Below are 21,426 nucleotides of genomic sequence, written 5' to 3'. Positions count from 1 at the left end.
ACAATAAAGGTCTCGCAGAGAAACCTGCCACCTGCCACTTACTGGCAAAATATGGTCCATCTCATGGAATTTATAAAACTACTTTCTTACAGCATACAGTATTAAAAGCTAGATTCTCAATTCCAGTTTTTCAACAAAGGCCACTCTGTGAATGATAAACATTTGAGTCTATTTTAGAACAGCATTTAACACTTTGAACTATTTCCCCTTTCTTGACTAACCAATTGACTTTGTCCGTTAAAATCCCCACAGTGTACAGCAGAGAATTCAAATGTTATGTTTTGACTGAAAAAAATGACATTAAGTTCCAGTTTACTTTCATATACAACAAAGATGCATCCAATATTAAATTCAACAGACTATGCAGAGCTCTCACCAATTTTAACATTTGCTTTTTGGTGTTACCTTGAAAGGGCTTCTAGCATGTTAGCATGACACACCCAAACAAATTACACTGAACATTAAAACACAGCATCTGGGAGAAAAAAAAAAAAAAAAGACCTCAGAGAAACTGTTATATTTATTGTTCGACTTACAAAACCCCCCAAATTAACAGGTAGCACTCTCTTGCTTGATGGCTAACCCTACGAGATGTTAGCAACCTTTAGAAATATATACTCCTGGGTAACAATAGCACTAAATTAGCTTGGTCACATTATAACTCTCTTTTATAATCTGCTTTCCCCATTTAGTGTCATTTACATACACAACACACATACATATACACACACACACACACACACACACACACACACACACACACACACACACACACACACACACACATATATTTTCTCCTGTAGGATCTGTGTGGTGCCACTGAGAATCAGAGAGCATATCCCTTATATGGTCATGTCACACATCTTCTGTAGCAAGATTATGAGGGGCAGCAAATAAGAAGTTAAATAGAGGCTCATTTCAGACAGAGGAGCAGTAGCGAGGCTCAGCACGAGATAAATGAAGAATTATTTTGATCTGTGAATCATGCAAAGCTATTATGATAGAATCCAAATATAAAAATAAGGTTTAGAAAAGGATCATAATAGATGTCTGTTAATTTTTAACATTTACCATGACCCTGTGAATGCCAGTGGTTTACCTTAGCCACACATAAATAACATAAAAGAGCAAATCAGACAACAAAGAAAAAACATGGTATCTGAAAATAACTCATTCCAATTACAAATAAAATATTCTATGACATTCTATTCTCATGAAATAGACTGCTTGTTATATAACCGGCGAGGTGGTGTGCCCGTCATTGTCCTCAGCATTTAGCCATAAATCAGAGTGTAAAATAAGTTAACATTCATTTTCAGTGGGTATTAAATTTTTAGTATGGCATTATAAAAGTAATGTGACTTGGGGGAAAAAAAAAGAAGTTCTGTTATGTAGGGGAATTCCCTGACAAACACAGATCAAAAGGTATGTGACAAAGTGTTGCAGCTACCACTTTTTCCTGTCAGGTTGATTTTTCTTTTGGTTTTTTTACACCTTTAGAAAGGTTACTGGCATCTTATCATGCGAAAGATGAAAATATGCCAGTAACCAGTATTCTATGGAAATAATTTGGCATTGCAAAAATGATTAGAACTACATTTCCTCATGAATAATATATAACAGATTTAAATCAATAAAATTTACACTAAAACCAAGGATATCAGTATAAATGCACTCATCAAAATGTATTACAAACCGACTCATCAGAATCAGTTCAAGTCTCTGAGGTGTTTGTTTGGAGGCAGAATCTCACTAAACTCCTGGCACATCGTTCTTGACTCGACGTGACTTAAAGGTTTACAACAAACCTTCCTCACACAGAAGCCTTAACTATGCGTGCTGGATTACGTCTCAAGCCACAACACGGTACTCTTTCCTTTTTCTGCTCAGTCATCTAATCAATTCTGAAGGAAACGCTTCCCCTCCTTTTTTCCCCTCTGTTCCATAAAAAAATAAAAAATAAAAAAATAACTACAATTAGCACATGGCTAATCTGCATAGAGGGAAGCCAGAGCACTCTTGGCAGAAGAGGTTGCATGGAGTATATTGTGTCATGATAACAGGGGCTGCTGGTGGATATAGCAACTAGTCAAAAGCGCGTGTGTGACATGGGGTTGGGGAAAGGGATTTGTCAGGCACTGGGGAGGGTGAAGTGGGTGGGGCAAAGCTTGAGTGCAAAGCTGGAGTCTATGGGGCCAAGCAGAGCAGATGGACCGAGGGGGGGGGGGGGACTGCTGCTAATTTAATCCGCCACACAGCCACATGGCCTTGACTCGGCACACACACACACACACACACTACTGTTCAGTGTTAAAGCCCTTGGACATGCAAACACACTACAGCAACAACACTTGCTGGCTACGGCCCCTCTCAGACGGTGGCTACGTCATACAAGTCACATCCATAAAGAGAGAGGATATCCTGCTCTTTATCACCAATGTCAAGTCAGAGGCTAAGATTTGTTTCTAAGGGTCCGTCAGGTGAACCTGCGCAGCGAAAACTGACCCCACGTTAATGCCGGCACTCACGTTCACAGTGGGAGCTGCCCAGTGTGACCCGACTTCACTGTTTAAGCTCCGAACACTGTCGCTGTACAAGTGAAGGGTTAAGCACTTTCCTCCACAGTAAGTGACGGTGTTCCTCATCCACTTTCTCTAGTGACATTTTTACAGCTGTGTAAGGAGTCATGCTGGTAACACTTCCCTTTGAACTCACATACAGCAGACAGAGGACCAAGAACCTAGGCTGAATATTAAACCTCTTGTCTTTATTTATGGTATAGCAGCAAAAATTGCCGTTACATCTACCATATTTTCCGCACTATAAGGCGCACTTAAAATCCTCAACAATCGGCAGTGCACCTTATAATCTGGTGCGCCTTATCTATGAATTCTGGCTGTGTTTACTGACCTCGATTTTATGTGGTACACGGCGCTCAAAAATCTGTCAAAAAATGTTTTAGTAGGACTTTGCTAAGCTACGAAGCCGCACCACTGGATGGATTGTCTGAGCATTATGGCTACCGTAGTCAGGAGCCTCGCAACTCATAGTAATCTGGGTCCAAAACTTCGTCCGCGTCAGGTCCCAAAGTCAAACGAACACTGTGTAAATTCTTTCATCTTTAATAAAATGATCAGTATTGCTGCTTTACCAGGTGTAACAATTAAGTTTAACATCCAGGCATCCATGAAAACAGAATTTATTTAATTTAACGGAGTTAGAAGTAAGCAGGAAGTTAGCTCGCTTGTTTCGCTAGTTATCTAAACATGATATATCATGTTCTGACTGAGAGATTTCTGGAAAAAAATAAAATGTACAGCTCTGCTATCACTTCCAACATGAATGAAGACAGAAAACTACACAATAGTGACGTTTGTAGGGTTACTGAAGTTGGATTAGATGGTATATAATGCTGTGCTAGTGATCGCTAGCGACACAGCTATGTTAGCATAACAAAGCGTAACACAGTGAACCTGGAGAATGAACGCTAAATTTTTTCCACTTGATAAAAGTTCCCGATGTTTTATTTTGACAAATGCAATCGCATGGAAAATTGCTGTAAATGGACCAAACTTCAGTAGGGGAGAACAACTGAGGTAATCCAGCCACAATATGAGATTAGTCATTAATGTAAGATAAGAAAACATTTTATTAGTCCCACACGTGAGAAATTTGTTTTGTTACAGCAGAAAGTGGACAGTGCAAAGTTACAAAGCAAAAATTAGAAAAACACTGGAACAACATATACTGTTGTTCCAGTGTTTATAGAGCCGCTACCAGAGAATTCAACATTAATGAATCAATGGTATAGAAGTGGAGGAAGCAAGAGGAATGAGTTGAGTAAAGTTTGACTTATCTGACTGTTTTGTTTCGTTTAATGCCTTATAATCCGGTGCGCCTTACGGTCCAAAAAACACAGTATTATTAGATTTATATCCATTTACACCTGTAGGGATTATTTTATTCTCAATTCACCTACTCATATGTTTATGGGTGTCTTCAATGTGGAAATAATGCTTAAATTAACTATTCCCCCATCTGGAACATGTATAGTTTTTGATTTTGGTGGAAGTCATCCTATCTTTTATGCAAGGGAAAAACCAAAATCATCATAAAATATACCTAAACCGCATATTTCATTAACTCACATCCAAATAAATTTGATGACTTGTTTTAGAATTTCTAGCCTTCATCGCTCCCAGAGTACAAAACTGTTACACGTAAGCAATCCTGTCGCTGGCTAAGCTGCTTGTAGCTGTCCTTGACTGCATTCATTGGCTCCCTGTTACATTCAGAAGCAAATTTAAAGTCATTGTAAATCATCCCAATAGAGCACTTCACTCTCAGACTGTTGGCTTATTTGTGGTTCCTTAAAAGTAGAATGGGAGGCAGAGCCTTCAGCTTTCAGGCCCCTCCTCTGTGGAACCAGCTCCCAGTTTAGATTTAGGAGACAGACACTGTGCACTTTTAAGATTAGACTTAAAACAGATTTTTTTTGTTAAATGATACAAGACAGTGACAAAATAGCACCAAACTTGGAGAGCTGGATTTAAAAAACTTTCCACCTAAAGATTATTTGGAATATAATTTAGCTAGCTGTAATTTTAACCCATTTCCATTCCTACTCTTTATATGTGTCCTAATTACATTAGACCGTGATATGAACTGATCTTGATGTTGCCCATGTTTTGACATCATTTAGCATTTATTCAACTAAGGCTATAGTGATTAGTATAAAGAAAGTCCTTCTTATAAAACCAAAACAACAAAAAAACATTCATATTCTTCAACGTGACATATCAGGAAACGCAACATCCTGAAACCAGAACTCAGGTCTCACATCAGCACAGTACAGACATTTTTTCAAGTAATATAAAAACGCATCAGAAGCTTTATGCCAAAAAAAAAAAAAAAAAAAAAGTTGCACTACAGCAATGACCAATCATACTGATTCATTTAAATAAATGATGACCAAGACCTGCCCCAGGCTGTAATGTTAGTCCCATTTGGATATCAGTATCTAAGGGCTAATTACATTTTGGGAAACCTTATTAAAAATTCTTATTACCTTAATAATTCATAACATTATTTAAATCGAATTAAAAGACAAGTTTTAAAATTTTCCCAGGGGTGTTAAAAACTGTGTGATCATTATAGTAACTGAACCGAGCGCCAAACACAGCAAAGTCCCAACTCCAGCGTAGTAAACAATTGAGATTGCTTGTTCAGAAGAGCTTAAGGAAAGCTTAAGCAAAGCCTACCAATGTGTCCAAATAGTTGTGGAAAAATCTATACCTGTAAGCTACAGTAAGCAAGCTAAGAAGGGGGGCACATTCTCAATTAAACAATTAAGTCTTAGCTTTCCAAATGCATCAACCTCTACTTGGTGCTGACCGCTGCATGACTCTGAATAAAAGCAAGCACGAGGATTGGGCTGGGTAGAGGGGGCGGCAGCTGGCGCCTGCTGGTGCTATCATCCGTACTGAGCAGAGGGAACAGCACCCTACACACCCAGATGTTCACCCAGCTGTTCCAAAGAACTCAAAAGCTGTTCTGGGAGGAGAAGAAGAAGGGAACTCGTGCACTCGGATGACAAAATCTGCTTTCACATCTCTGCGAGATGAAGGAAGAAGTGAAGCTTTTCCAGGGCTATTTAAAGCTTAGAAGAACAACAGAGGCGACAACAGAAAAGTAGGAGCTAGAAGAAAAAAACAAGGCGCTGCTCTTGCATGAATTAGGGTTGGGTTAAAAGGTATAAAGGAAAGCACTGCTGCTTAAAAGGGACCCTTTGCATTTCTGGGCACTTTTATTTCCAATGACAAGCAGCCATAGGTAGATGTCGCATATATTACAGGTATTCCTGGGTCTGTTAAAATAAGGTTTGATAGCAGAACATTTGTAAAACCTTAAAGACTAGTCGGTTCTTTCTTTAGCTTCCACTTTACTCTGACATTTAACAATCACACAGGGAGAAATAAACTGTGGCGGCAGCACAGACAGCAGTGTCTGCACATGCTGCTGGCTCAGTTAATGGCAATGTAGTTTGACAAAAACAACTTAACTGGAGCTCTACTTTGTAGCTTTTGAACTTTCAATTGCATTTGGGGAACAAATACTCAGATAATAACAACTAAATTGCTCATCATCCCACCAGATCATGAGCTCAGACAACTCAATCTTCCAACAAAAAAATGGGAGATCTGGTAACAACTCAACCTCAAATTTATTTTTTCAAACTACTTCTCTCGAGATCAAGATGAAGCGAGGTATGGATAGATGTCCCCTATGAGCAAGCATGGCAATGGTGGGGAGGAAGAACTCCTGTTTAACAGGAAGAGACAACTGGCAGAACCAAGCTCAGGGAGGGGAAGCCATCTTCTGTGACAGTTTGAGAAATAAGGAGAAATTCCAGACATAATAACAACAGTACAAGTGGTTTGTGTCCATCCACGCATTTTGAAGGGAAGTTTGTTCATATCCGATTTAAACATCCACACTCGAGATGGAAAGAAAAGCTCAAGAGATATGGTTTAAAAACAGGTATAATTTGACATATTTCCAAGCGAAATTATCAAGAAAACCTGTGAATATGGTGTGACTGTCAAATGATGAGTTCATAAAGTTAAAGAACCAGTAGGCACCACTTAAACCCTAGTCATGTGATATTAAAGATAGGGGAATCTGAAACACCTGGCTTTCTGACAGTATGTGTAGAGAAGGCAGGTGAAAACTACAGCAAGGTTGTCAGCAGTTTTATTAATGTTGAAAAGTTTTGAATAATTACTTCCAGTTCCCCTGTCTCAAAGTGGTTTGTGGTTAGATTGCAGAAATATGATCTGTTGCTATAACAATTATTAGACATTTTTATGCTAAAACATATATGTTAATACACCAGGAAATTTGAAGCTAATATGTGTTAAATACAGGAGCTTAATCATGTTTCTGTTAAATGAATACAGCTGGGGTGTTACGTTAAAGCCCAAACTTGGCACTGGGTTTCCTGTGACTGCACTTATCCTGTTACAAAAAAAAAAAGAAAAAAAAAAAAAAAAAAAGCATCAATTCATTAAGTTCAAGACTAAACAAAACATGCTAACGACGTGTCCGTTAAAAGACAATGGCCAATGTGTGTCTGCCATTCTGCTGCGACTGCTTTCAAAGAACTAAAACCATGACTGAATAAGCAGAGCGTTCCATAGTAGGACTTCACTAACCATTGCATGACCAAAGGTAGTTAGAACTATACAGAACCATGATTCTGCACAGTTGACCAAAATGTTACTTGACCATAACTTTAAAAATAAGAAACTCAACTCATCAGTACCAACATCACTGTGGCGACTGGCACATGTGAGCGACTGTTTACTGATGATTAACAACATAGCTGTGAGGTGCTAACTGGTTCCCACACTGTACTGATAGACTCAGTGTGTGTGGCTCTCCAATTAGGTAGATCAGAAAATCTTTCTGTTACCACCCAGTACAAAAAAAGCGTAGGAAAACTCCCTGACCTGTCAGTGCAATGTTAAGGTTTGGTGGTACAAGAGAGTGAACACTGGCTGTGACTCCCAGCTGTCAAACTGTCAGGCCAAACATATATTTCCAGGTGACAGCGGCTGTGTCCCAGGAGTGAGACAAGGTGAGTTTGGATGGGAGATCAGCAGGGCTGAGAGCAAGCCAGTGGAAAGAGTGCAGCATGTGGTGAGAAACAGCAGGCAGCAAACCAGATGTTCAACATGCAACAGTGGCGTAATAGAAAGTAATACATGTATATTGCACCTTTGTTGAAGAACTTATCAACACACTGTTAAACAGAACAAAAGGCATTTTGAAAATGCATTTTTACTTTCAAATCAGGTTTCAAAAAAGCAGAATACTGAACTAATATAAAATAGAGATGGACCGATCCGATATTACGTATCGGTATCGGTCCGATACTGACCTAAATTACTGGATCGGATATCGGAGAAAAATAAAAAATGTAATCCGATCCATTAAATATCACGAAAGCACCTCGCAAAACTTGCAACACGCCGTAACTCACCTCAGAACGTTAGCAGTCGGAGCAGTATGCATCACGTGATAGAGCAGCTGTGGCATGCCGGACCTGTTGGTGGTCTGGATAGCATTTGGAGCTTCGCTAGCAACCTGGCATTTCATCTCCGACAAAGTTATCCCCGAGAGAAGTAAAGCAAGTGTGTAAGTCCATCTCTGAATGTTTGTAAAGCATTCCCACGTTAAGCTTAACAAGCGACTGCCTCTCTCTCTCTCTTGCTGCTACTTCAATCGTGAAACTGCTTAAATGATCAGCTGATCGGCTTTTCTGTCGCGAGTCCCTCTCTCGTTTGTTTTTGGCCCACTTTGCACCAGAAAGAGGAAACCAGCGGCTGAACAACAGCAGAACGTTTAAGCTTGATAAGCTGTTGTTAGAATTTATTTAATATTACTTTCTACTCCAGGATCTTTTTCTACGTAGCTGACGCTGGTAACTGTGCAGGGGCGGATCTAGCAAAGTTTAGCCAGGGGGGCCAATAGGGCATGAACAGGGAAAAGGGGGCACAAAGACATACTTTTCTTTCTTATTCTCATTTAAAATGTCGAGCTTTTAATAAATAATTATCTGACACCCAAAGTTTTAATTTGATGTAAAATGAATAGAAGTCAATTACTGTATATAGTGACTATTAAGTCTAATATATACCCTAGTAAGCTATAGTACTTTTTACTTTGGGAAGGTACCATCTGTGCAGTCTGCAATTTTGTTGAAGAAAGATGTTGAATCTATTTAATATTTCTTGAAAAATAATTGATTTCTGTGCATTTTTTTTCACACTGCATCAAATTAAGGTTGATTACGTCGATTAAGCATCATGAGGTGGCGCGTGAGGGGTGGTTCCTTATTTTTTATTTATTTATGTTTGTTGTTGCTGGGAGTTGGAACCCTATTAGTTAGGTTGCTTAATATTTACGCTAAGTACTCTTTAAAATACCAGAATAGGGAGGATGGTGTAGGTCTAAGTTTATTAGATTGATCAGTATTGCTGAACTATGAAATATTTTTTTTGTATACAGGTATAACAGAATAGCTTTAGTGTAGTTGTTGTTTTAAACTTGAGTATGAACTTGCAGACTTGCAAAATGCAGCAAGATATTTTAAAAAACAGTTTTGTTGATTAAAAAACACTATATCGGATTCATATCGGTATCGGCAGATATCCAAATTTATGATATCGGTATCGGTATCGGACATAAAAAAGTGGTATCGTGCCATCTCTAATATAAAATACACTAAGCCCACCTTGACTGTGAAACATAGCCAAAACATTTCTTCAATTATAACCTGTGAAACAATTTGAAACCTAATGACACATTAACAATTACACAGCAACCCTTAGAATATTGTTAAAATGTAGTTACAGTGGACACTCATCCTGTAAAGCACACCTGTGTGGCTTGTTGAGTACAGTTCAAGAGTGGCACTGGCACTCTGGTCACACCAACACTTTAACGGGAACGCTCATGGAAGAAAAAGTGGTCTCTGCTCTTCTCTCCTGCTCAGAGATAAGCCACTCGATGGGTTAGCGGGCACAGCAACTCCTCCAATGCTCTGTCAGCATTGGAGGCAAGACAGCGATCGGTTACATCACGTTGCCGAGGCTCAGCAGGCACTGCCGAGAAGGATGCTTATTCAGGCTGACCATTGGAACCCTGGACGACCCATTACGATAAGTGTGTCACTCACTAGTATGCCAAAAATACCCTGGCTGCTGAATGAGGCGAAGCCACTTAAGGACCTGGCTGGGTCACTGGCTGCCTCATGGTTAGAGTCACAACTCTGATGCTGACGTCAGACACTCTGTCAACATAAGGAAAACATGCCTGGTCATAATCTGAATCACAGACGGGTCATTTTAATGAAATAAAAGGGGTTTTGTACTTTACAGCAGGGCTTTCTAGTCTTAAAATAATCTAAACACATACATAAATAAAGCTAGACAGCTGTAAAAAAAAAAAAAAAAAAAAAAAAAAAAAAAAAAAACAAAGAAAAAAAACTGTTCTCAACACGCTTCAAAACAAATGAGAGAGAGTAAACTGGAGTGGTGAGACCGTTGGGGTTGTTAATTTGCATTCTCCTGTGGGTAGAATCGCCTCTCACATACACGCTCATGCAAATGTCTAGGTAGAGAGAGAAATATGTCAACGCCTGTTACTGTTCTTTCTACAGCCATGCCACCACAGGTATCACCAAAGCAGCACAATCTTAACAGCAGCCTGGCACATCAGAAATCACCCGCTACACAAGGCAGAAACAACACCGCTAGTAAACTGCTTCTTCTGCTTGTCCCTGTGCAACTTTGCACCTACTGAGCACTGGTTGCTCATCCATGTGCTCAACAAACCATCAACCAAACAGGGTGCTGATACCTGGTACAGGAACCAACTGCGATACTGAACTGGAACGTGGCCTGTTTTTATTGTAAAAGTGTATGATATTTATTTTATGTCAAGCAACAACAAGTACCTTACTTTTAATAGCATCATTTTGAACTTTAAACAGAGTCTAAGTCAGACTCCAGCAGTAAGAACTGTTCTGATGTCAGTCACTGCTAAGGTTGTTGCTACTGATTATGTGCACTGTCAATTAAACTGTTAAGTAGATTACTTTATAATCTCTTGTGTCAAAGAGCAGTAAAGCTTGCCTCTTACATTTCCAGACACAAAAGTGACATTTAAGTTTTATCTCACCGACAGTCCAGAGGGGATTCACTTCAAGGCTGCCAACTAATCAGTTATTTCCTCTATCAGACACTTCATCTTTTCATCTACAAACTCTTAAAAACTGTCAAACATAGCCGCTTTGTCATAGTCCAAAACCCAAAAATTGTAGTTGTTAACATGAAAGACTAATAATGTGAAAAAACAGAAATGTGGAACCAGTTGCTTAAAAAAAATACTTTATCTAGCAGTATTGTGTGCATGTCAAAGTATCCAGCAGTGACTCTCTGAAAACATACCTAGACATTACAATTACAAAGCAGTTACACAGTCTGCAACATATACTCCCTATGATCAGTTATTGATTTGAGAATGAGCCATATGCCCTCTGTTTGTTTGCTTGTTTTCACCAAAGACTCAGATCAGATCTCCTTTCCTTCATTGGGAGTTATTTCAGATCTTATTGTGGTCAAAGATAGATTAAGCTTAGTATGCATTTTTTGAAGTGCACAAAGACAGAGTGAGAAAGAAACACCCAGTGCTACCTAGAATTCTGGAGGTTTGCTAACGAGTTCTTTTCCAACACTACTTTACAGTATATTGATCTTTGTCAGAGCGATCAAGGTTCACTAACCTATAAAAGTTAACAAATTACTGTTGTTGTTGTTTTAATTTTACTATAAACTGAATTTTCCATATAACAAAATATGCTTTGTAGCAAGACTGAAAGTCAGACTCACACAAAATTAGAAATTGCAGGTCACACAATAAAAAAAGAAAATGACTGTACTAACATCTGAAAAGTTCAACCAACTGTATTCGTTGAAAAAAGATAAATGATCATTAATTAGAACAGTTAATACTACTTTCTAACTAATCTGTTAAAGGCAGAAAATCTTTTTTTCTCATTTGCTTCTGATGTTGTAGCTTTTTATTACCTCACTGTTACACATTTATTTTCTATCAATTACTAACAGAATTTTTTCCCCTCAAACATGGGGCTTTCACAGGAATTGTCATTTCCACAGCTTTGCTTTTATTGACAGCATCGAAAAAAAAAACAAAAAAAAAAAAAAAAACACCCTGTGAATATCACATTAGGCAAAACAGAAAGCGAGGTAATGACCAGCGGGCACAATTACACCTCCAGCTCACATCACAGCCGAGTTCCACAAAGGAAATGAAGGTAGAAAGATCAGCAGCATCTTGTGCCCTTATATTCCTTTCCCCCCTGCTTTATAGATGAGCCATTGGCTTTTTCCCCCCTTTGCGGAGATCAAAGGTGAAAGCTGCATGAAAGCTGGGAGGAAGCATCATTCTCTACCACAGAGTATCAACAACTGCACCCATTTAAAGGTTAACCACTTTATTCCATAAAAACACACACACCATACGTCATGTAAATGAAGTCTGTAGTCCCACACAGGCCCACAGAAGGATATTACTATGCTAATCCGAAGCATTTTTAGAAGGTAAATGTCAAAAGAAATGAATTACCTTTACATTCCAGCATGCCCTGATGCAATAGCCCAAGCCTGACATTTGTCCACGAGGAGCTTGTTTTTCCCAATGTATTTTCAATTGCAACAAAGAGGATACAATTATTCAGATCGAGTCATTTCCACCATGACAGTGTCTGTATTAACCTTTTGAGTCACTAAACCAAAGACTCCCAACACAAACTGTTTTAGAGACAACTTGAAATCAATAAAGTTTGGGAGATGCCGGTGGAACAGCAAGAAGCTGAGGAAAAACAAAAAAAGAACAACAAAAATACACTGAGCTGGACCACACAGCTGTGTGCTGTGGCTGAGAGAGAGAAAAAAAAGAGCGATGTTAGTAAAGAAAGACGGATGGCTGGTGACACGTGGAGTAAGAGCAGGTCAGAGGATCCTGAGGCAGTGGCAGACACACAAACACACAACAACCACGTAACTGCTGCACTTTACACAGAAATACACACAGCTGTCAGGGGCAGACGAAGATCATTCACAAAACACCACCACCACCCCTTCCCCCGGGTATCACTGACACCGTTTCTCCCTCACACACACACACACACACACACACACACACACACACAAATACAGTTGCCAGGAGGCAGCATGCTGTCCATGAGGCCTGTGGAGAATCATTACTCAGCAGAGCAGACTAAAGAGCCGAGAGTGAACTTCCTTTTCGAATGCTCAGTGTTCCTCTTCTCCACGGCACCAAGCCCTATTAAACAGGGGTCCAAACCGTAGTGGGAAGTTGCGCTGTGTGTTTTCTTAGAACTGGGAGTTGTGTTTAGTGAACAGGAACAAAACAGAAACTGCTGGCCCAGCTGTCAAAGACCAGCATTAGGCTCTCAAGTGACTGAATAACGGTAGATAGTGTGCTATACAGTGATGTGTATAAACAGTCTGTATCTCAGTAGTGGTACTCCTGTCAATGACTAAACTGAGGCAACTATGCACGCTTAATTTTAGGAGAGATAATTTTGCACAGATTCAAGAGGCTGGACCCAAAAAAGCTGGCAAAGACTGAAATTTAACTAGTCACTGACGCTATGGAAATATTCTCTTATCTTCACTTATTTTCTAATTCGATTTTTAAGTGGAAAAAATAAACTAAAAAAATAACTCAAACCAAATGCAAATTAGAATTTTCTCAGCAGCAAACAATGTCATTACAAATTCCCACGCTCTCAAACAGTACCTACAAAAATAATAATAACAATAATAACAATAAATCCAAGTTAATCTACAACTTTGTTTATTGTGCTTTGTCATTATTGGTTAATTAAATAAACTAATAAATGTGTAATTGTGGCCTTACCCGTGCAAAAGGGAAACTTTTTGAACATCTCTGGTGATGGTGGTGGTGGGAGGTGGGGGACACACCTGGCGTTACACCATTCTAGGGCTGCCACAAACGATTATTTTGATAGTCGACTAATCAGATCATCATCCATTAGACGTAAAACTACAGCTTATATAACTATCATTAGCTTACAGCTTTAAGCTTTTAAGGTGCTAACTAAAAATAAAGACAAGATGATAGTTTATTCAATTTTAATGAAATCTGCAGATTGTTTCGGTGAAGTTTAATAAACTCCTTGCTATCTAAAATATAACAGGACACCGGGGTATATTCTCCAGCATCTCACACTTCTGATAATCAGCTGTCTGCTTGACGTTTATTCAGCTGTGTAAAAACTATAACTTTAATCTCAGCCAAACCGATTTACTCAGGAACAAATAAAATACTAAAAAAAATTTTAAAAAAAAGCCAAACAACAACATTTTTAATTTATCTAAGTGACTCATATATATTTAACCTGAGTCGCGAAAGAAAACAATTTGCCGGGAGTCCGGTGTTCTCACGGCGCTAGTGACCTAGCCCCCGGCTAGCTATCGAGCTAGTGGGTAACAGACGTCTCCGAAAACGTCGGAGCGCTTTTGAAAATATGTGGTGTCCTGATAAACTGAGCCGATATTTGAGGTTTACACAGCTACATTCTCGCCTGAAAATATGTTAAACGTTTATTTTGTGACCCAGAAAGAATAATAAGAGTAATATTAAAACTAACTAGCTACCGCCATTGTTGGAAACTAAGCTGGGCCGCGCTATGAATTCTGGGACACAGCTACTTCTTCTTCTTCGGGGTTTAACGGCAGCTGGAATCCTTGTACATGCAGTGCTGCCATCTTCTGTTTCAGTCCGTTATTACACTCTTAAATCCTGCTATTATTCCTGCGTCTTTTGCGATCTTACAAAGCTTCAAACGACACGTCGACTATTAAATCAGTCGTCGACGATTTTGATAGTCGACGTAATCGTGACTAGTCGACAAATCGTGGCAGCCCTACACCATTCCAAACAAAGAAGCAAAAAAAAACAAAAAAACAAAACCCCACTACAATCCACTTCAGAGTATTTGTTTGTGTGCAAGGTGTTATGGAAACCCATAATATGAGCCCTTATCCACCATTCAATTAACGCATTAACTCATCTTGAGCAGGTGGCCCAAGGCAGGTGAGTGGCTTGTTGAAAAACACAACAACAAAAAAAAAACAAAACAAAAAAACCAACAGCTGCTGAATTATTACCAGAGCCACCAATTAAAAGGCTGATCGTGCCACTGCTCATGACAGAAGAGCTGAAGCCTTTAATAAACTCTGCTGAAATGTAGTCGGCAGCACTTCAGCCGAGGGTAGCCTGTGAAAAACTGACCTGAACTTTGGTCTACTGACTGCCACATCAAACTCTGCAGTCAGACATCAAACATACAATCTCCCTGACTAAACATAACAAGCATGTAGCAGTGGCCTCATGTGACATATCTTTGCTATGATTTGAAAACAGTCTGGGTCCCACACGTGTTTATTTGCCCTTAGTGAAAGGTCCTGTCCTCCACACACCATGTCTTAGATCATATCCATTAAGGTAATGTGTTCTCTGCACCTGGACCACTGACATCAAGACAAACTCTTGTAGAGTTAAAGTTACTGTGAGTCTGCTCAATTCAGTTACACTAATGATAGTTTGTCAAAGCCCTTTTGCCTTCTGCTAAAATACAGTCATTGCTACCTTTACATTTGCTTAACAACCAAAAAATGTTCAATTATCCTCCAGCTTTCCAGCAAAACCTTGAATTCTTTTGCAAGGAATTGCTCTGAAGGCTCATTAGCCCATTGGAAAAGCATCCACGGATTTAAATCCAATGAAGGAAAAGTATTGGATTAGACATCAGTCTTCCTGTGGAAGAAATTGAGAAAATACAAGGCTAAAAGGACATAAACACAAACAAAGCTAATGCATTCTCAAGCTAAATCATTCTATTAACAAATTTTAGCTCATTATAACTTCTGTTTGCATATTTTAACGATAATTCACTGCTTTCACTGGGGGTGACTGCTATCAAAGAACACTTAGCAATCCATGTGCAGTATTTTTTAAACCCATTTTCACACTGCAGGTCTTAATGCTCAATTCCAATTTTTTGATCAAATATGATTTTTTTGTCTGCTTGTTGACACTACAAACAAAATGTGACAACAAACGCGCTCTAGTGTGAACCCTCAAAGCGGCCCGCATGCGCAAAAGAAGACGTCACACACAACGCGCTCTGTTTAGATCCAGACTAAACAGTATTGTTTGACTGATGGCCCTTAATATAAAGACTTGTTTTGGACTTTACGTTTCCAAATTTTGCTTTAAGTTATAAAGTTATTTTGTTATTTGCATATGGCCTAATAATTATCCTTATTGCTGTTTTGAGAGGAGCGGTGCTTCAAAGGATAGTTGCAGATTTCTGTCAGAGTCTGCAGATTATACAGTACAAATAAAATGTTCACGTTTCTCCAACGTTATCTTCCCAACAGTTTCACTGGATGGCCAGGAAGTGTTCACAATGTCTTCTCCGGCGCTGATAATTGGCGTCTGTCTTGTGTCAGTGACGTAAAAGATGGATTTAATGCGACATGACCGTTCAAACAGCAGTCGCTTTCTAAAACATCAGATATGTATCTGATTCAGTACCACATACGAAAGTGACCCAGATCGGATTTGAAAATATCGGATTTGTGCCATGCACACTGTCATACCATGATCGGATATGGGTCGCATAGGGTCAAAAAAGTCGGATTTGATGCACTTTCGCCTGCAGTGTGAACGTAGCCTTAGAGTTTGACACCCACTGGGAATTAATTGCAGCATTTCACACACACTTAGCTGTAGAGGCACATCATAGTATCTCATTTTGAAAGTTCACCTACTGCTAACCAACAAGCACTGACCAGTACCATTTCCTGGCTGGACAGTTTGCTAAGGTCACTGCTATTTAGCTATCAAATTAGTGCAGTAGAGGCACCTGCATCACAGGTTCACACTAAAGTGACTGTCCAGCATTCAACACACCTCCAGAGCAGAACAAGGACCACTGAGACTTACTGGAGAGGCAGCTGAGCATATCAGGCAGTGTTTCCCTCAACTGCAGATTGCAAAGGAAGATCTACTGATGCTGGCTTAGTGGGCTAAGCATGGTGGAACATGAACCAGTTCTCCACGAACTCCAGGGTCTGGTTAGAGTTGCCCTCTAGCTTATGGTGGTTCTATAGAGCAAAACAAGAACTACAGCTGGTGTGGTTTAAGACTGTGGAGTTCTGTCAAACTACAGGATGTGACACTGCAAACAGCGGACCGACATCGAGGACCAGCACAGCAGGCACCTAACCACCCTACCCAAGGGTGACTCTAGTCACTAACATTAAAAAGAATGGATAAAGTAATAAAAAGATGCACTAGGGCACCCTACATTTGGGCAGCTTGCCCAAGTATAGTCTATGTGTGGGAAACACTGCAATAACAAGGTACTTGGCAATTAAAATATTTACAGCTGAGCACCTTCTATAGCGTATTTAATAATTAATTAAAGCTCCCCCACAAATATCATTTGAATCTGTTAAAGATGTTGTGCTAACAATCTATCACCGACCACAAACATAGCAACAAATTCCAAGAAAGGTGGCAGGGCATTTCTTTGACACAATCCGATATTATAGAAAATATAAAAAAGGGTTATTTGAAGTTCATAACTCTCAATCTGACACCCTGAGTACTACGCAAACCTGATGAATGCTCAGTTTAGAAATGAAAGAAATGCCATTTAGACACACTGACACTTAGAAAAATGTGCAAGGTTTTCTAAAATATATTCAACTGAAAAGAAATAAAACGAGATAGGATTCAGATGTGCACTATTTAATATATATGCAATGTCAGGAACGTAATCTGCATGTATCTAACTACCGACATCCAATATTTAAGCAAGTGATGTAAATATGGCAACTCTACAGCAATAAAGGCTGGACCCTGCTCAAATTGAACTCATCCACCCTGACAGCAGCAATTCCCAGTTTGCCTAAATTTAATGCCGTCCCCGGGCACAGACACTATTCCACATGCTGGAGGTGACAAACTGAAAGTAAAAAGGAGCATCCTAACTTTCCTGGAAACAGCAGCGAGGGGCCCTCCGGAGAAAGATGGGCGCACTCAGCGCGACACCCCTCATCCGTCCTGGAATATGTGGGGGTTTTTTTGTATAAAGCGACGGCAATAAGCAAACACGGCCCGTGTCCAATTGCTGCGGAATATCTGGGTGTTTGTTCTAAAACACACTGAACCGAGCACTTCTGCAGCCACTCTACAACTGTGCACCATCCGGCTCTAAGTGCAGGCAATTTAACTTGTTGTGGATGCAGCGAAAGTGGCAATCAAAATGTGTGAAAAGCTGTCGCCTTAAAAGTTTAAAGCAACAAGTGGTGGGTTCACCTCTCTGGATGAAAAGTCTGATGAAACATCTTTTGGTGGGAAATAAAAACAAACAGCCCATCTATCACTTTTCATTTACAAAAGCCACGTGCAAAATGTTTTGAGAAAACGGACACTGAAAGTAAATGAGAATACAGAAGAGATATAAAAATGTTGTTTTTAAGCAAATGTCAAATAAAGAGTTTAATTTTATGCCTCCCGCAATCCTGTATGTACACAGATAAAGCATCCCTCTGTGGCCTATATATGTTTAATTAATTAAGCCAAAACCCACAAAATATTCTCAAATGCATCCAACTCTACCTACCTACATTGCCTATGACACATAACTGTAGCATAAAACACTACACAAGGGGCCGTTATCTCTTAAGAGAAAGATGTAGGTAAGCACTGTTGACATACTCTGCCTGTGGAAGTAAATTAGGCTACCTGCCGGGAAGAAGAAGAAGAAAAAAAAAGCTGTGACACTTGGCTGACACCTTGCTTGCTTGTAAACACAACTGCAGCCAGGCAGGCTCCATCACGTGGCCACAAGACTTTCAGGGCCACACCAGTCTCCTCAACTCCTGATCTGGAAACAGCACAGAACACAGTTGTAGGAGAGGGGCTATATGACCACACCTACTCTCTCTGCTGTTCTGGAGTCAGTTGACTTGAAGGAGCAGTGCACGCTGTGTACCCCCCTCCCCCCACAAGCAAAAATGGGGAAAAAATGAAGAAAAAAACCCCCCAAACTTTACATGCCAGGTCAATAACAGCAAAGCAGTGACTGAGCACCTGTCAGGTTAATCACACAAATAAAAACAACGGTGACTCCACATCACTACATCATCATGCAAATTACTGCAGTGGGAGGAACTGAGCAAACTGTATTCTCAAAATGCTTTCACAAATAAAATGCAACCAAATCATAGGTTAGCATTTACAGATAAATAAGTAGTCTTTGGGTTTTAGATTTCTGTTGATATCACTAGAATAATAAATATGTTTTTACAATTCTTTTTAATTACACGACCATATAGCTGCATTCAAAATCGCTCAAAATGATAATAAATACAACAAAAAAATCAAAAAAGAGAGGCAGGGACTATGTTTTCTTTACGCAGTGGAGGAACACTGGGCAGAGGGGGCTGTTTTTCTGCAGCCTTCCATTAGATGCAATTATAAATGGCCGAGAGCAGAGGGATGGGGGAGCCAATCAGATCTCGGCTCGCATGTCAACCTAAGACCAACTGTCTCCTGGCTCTGACAGCAGGATTTTACCTCCATAATTCAAATCCCAAAGCAAAGGCAATCTGCACTTTGCCAACTCCGAGCGCCGGGGCCGTGTTTACAGGCGGCACATGGAGGAAAGAGGCAGAGAAAAAAAGACAGCGAACCGAGTCGAACCGATCCCGCAATGAATGAAAACCCTCAAGTCGAGACAATCAATCGCGGTCACAATCACACTTTGATCCGAGTAAACACTTTATCGGGATGGAATTGTTGCCATTCTCCCGACTCTGAGACACATCTCTACTCCGGCCTGCAGCGGCTTTTTAACAGACACAGCGCTCTTTTTCTTAATGATTATGCAAATATTATTTAACGGCTATCGCTGTCATTTGCATCTTGTTTATCGCCTCGACAGCCACTGACACAACTTTTGATAGCACCGGAGGGAGCTCGGCACCGAACAGAACCGGACTCGCTGCGGATTCTCGCAGAAATGACAGCGGTTACAGCACTGACAGCGAGGCTAGAGCAATACCGCGAACAAATATCACCTCATCTCCCTGCACACACGCACACACTTTCTCCCCGCTAACTCTTGTTCTACTTAGTCTAACTCTTGCCCTGTACCAAGCAGGGACACACACCGATACCCACGTCTCGGAAAGTTGTTTCTGACGGAATATGCGGCTTCTTTCTCTGTCTAAACACTATTGCAGGGGTGGTATTGGGAGAGAGAGAGAGGCAGCCATTTTAGAGCTCTTGCTACATAGACAATGGCTGGTCCAATGCAATATTCAACTCTACAGTGCTTTTTCTCAGCGACTGAGAGACTTTAAGTCAGCCAAAGTGTGTCAGTGCAGTGAGTGAAGTTTACCTGATTTCTGTTTGGAGGTTGTCCAGTGTTTCCCGGGCTCATGGGAGGCGGATGGTGGGTCCTTTGTTGCCAAGCCGGATGAACCCCACCATACTGACTGCTGCCCATATCCCCTGGTCCCTTGTTGGCCCCCTCCTGATTGTTATAGTCTCCTTGGGGATAATTCGGGTAGCTCCTGGTAGGGCTGGGGGATGTCAAAAGCTGATTTAAAGTTGGCGTAGACGTAGGTTGTTGGTTTCCCATGTTATATCTCTGATTATTATAAGAGGCAGCCATAGCTGTGGTTCCTCCTGCTGGCTGTTGCTTGCCTGGCTGCCCCCCAGCCGGAGGCTGGTTGTTACGCGGGGAATTCATGGCCCCGTATCCCGGGCCCTGGTAAGAAGTCCTGTTCTGGAACGGGCTGTAGTTGTTGTAATGGTTGGGGTAGCCGTGTTCGTGTGAATTAGGGGGGTAAGAGTCCATCATGCCCGGCCCCGATGCAGCTGCCATGCCAGGGCTTTGTTGTCCGCCATGTTGATGAAAAGGGGCCCGGGTGTAGTGCTGGTTGTAACCGTAAGGAGGTGGAGGAAAGGGGCCCGGGTGGTGGTGTCCCATCCCGGGATGGTTATTCCCTTCGGGCCCGCCTGTATCATTCTGATTACTGCTATTATTATTTACCCTGGGTAAATTCCCGTTGCCGTTCTTCATGTCAGGATCCCCTCCTCCCCCAGCATTTCCAGCATCGGTCCCGTCCTGCAGCTCCTTCTGCCCAGGAGATCCGCCGTCAGGTCCCGGTTCCTTATTTTCATGCTGTTTCTCTCCCGGTACCGACTCCTCCTGTGTGTCCCGATCCGGCTTTTTTAGTTCGGATGGCGGGCTAGTGTTGAGAGTGGCGACGCTAGCGACCTGAGCGGCCATGATATCCCTCTCTCTCTCTCCCCCACTCTTTCTCTGCCTCTCTCTCAGCACGGCGACTCACACACAATCAAACTTCGAATAACCATTGAATATAAATACAAGTATATTTATAACAACGTACCCGTTGTCCCGGTTCATTCCCCCCTTTTCCCTCCGCCCGGACCGGTATCCGGTAATCCACCGCGACTCCGTTTAAAGTTAAAACAGAGAGGGGAAAGTTTGTGAAAGAAAAAATGTATAAATACAGAGCCAGGGAAGTGAATTTAACCGACACAAGTGAGTGTGTGTGTGTTGGAGGGGGGCCTTCTGTTACAGAACGAGAGCGCGAGCTAGAAATCAACCAAACCAGCACGAGGCTCCGCGAGATACAGCCATCTTACCGACATGTCGCGAGAAAATAAAAACCCGGA

General features: G+C 40.8%; 1 protein-coding gene across 2 annotated transcripts in view; it reads right to left on the bottom strand.

Annotated features, from left to right (window-relative positions):
- Positions 1-21,394, bottom strand: part of arid1ab (AT-rich interactive domain 1Ab) — a 57,415-nt gene extending 36,021 nt beyond the window's left edge. For both annotated transcript variants that reach the window (XM_085346699.1, XM_085346700.1), the window contains exon 1: positions 20,120-21,394. In XM_085346699.1, coding sequence (XP_085202825.1) covers positions 20,120-21,016 — 897 coding nt within the window. In that variant the 5' untranslated portion in view covers positions 21,017-21,394. The remainder of the gene's footprint in view (positions 1-20,119) is intronic.
- Positions 21,395-21,426: the final 32 nt, after the last annotated feature.

Source organism: Diplotaxodon limnothrissa, linkage group LG22 (assembly GCF_057381915.1).
Source record: "Diplotaxodon limnothrissa isolate DT_005_m linkage group LG22, D_limnothrissa_male_GT1.1, whole genome shotgun sequence".
In the NCBI taxonomy this organism is placed as follows: domain Eukaryota; kingdom Metazoa; phylum Chordata; class Actinopteri; order Cichliformes; family Cichlidae; genus Diplotaxodon; species Diplotaxodon limnothrissa.
The sequence above is the reverse complement of the archived record's forward strand: the minus strand, read 5'-3'. Positions and strand labels throughout refer to the sequence as shown.